This window comes from Chaetura pelagica, unplaced genomic scaffold, assembly GCF_000747805.2.
Source record: "Chaetura pelagica isolate M959 unplaced genomic scaffold, ChaPel_1.0 scaffold9, whole genome shotgun sequence".
In the NCBI taxonomy this organism is placed as follows: Eukaryota; Metazoa; Chordata; class Aves; order Apodiformes; family Apodidae; genus Chaetura; species Chaetura pelagica.
This window is the reverse complement of record NW_009954494.1, coordinates 670253-670562: the sequence shown is the minus strand read 5'-3', so window position 1 is coordinate 670562 and position 310 is coordinate 670253. Positions and strand designations below refer to the sequence as shown.

Sequence of the window (310 nt, the reverse complement as noted above, 5' to 3'; positions counted from 1 at the left end):
AGGGCACCCGGGCGCTGAGCGAGAAGCGGCGGCTGGAGCAGGAGGCCCTGCCCCGGCCTGCCCCGGCACCCCCGGCATCCACCAACCCCTTTGAGGAGGATGAGGACGAGGAGGAGGAAGAGCCCTCTGCTGAGGAGGAGGTGGTCGACCTCTCGCTCGAGTGGATCCAGGAGCTGCCTGAGGACCTGGATGTCTGCATCGCTCAGCGGGACTTTGAGGGGGCAGTGGACCTCCTGGATAAACTGAACGAGTACCTGGGGGACAAGCCGATGAGCCAGCCGGTGAAGGAGCTGCGGGCCGAGGGGGATGA

At 66.8% G+C, this 310-nt stretch overlaps 1 protein-coding gene across 1 annotated transcript in view; it reads left to right on the top strand.

Moving 5' to 3' along the window:
* The window catches only part of EXOC8 (exocyst complex component 8), a 3795-nt gene that overhangs the window by 1524 nt on the left and 1961 nt on the right, over positions 1-310 (top strand). Inside the window, 1 exon segment of the mRNA XM_010004548.1 lies at positions 3-296. Coding sequence (XP_010002850.1) covers positions 3-296 — 294 coding nt within the window.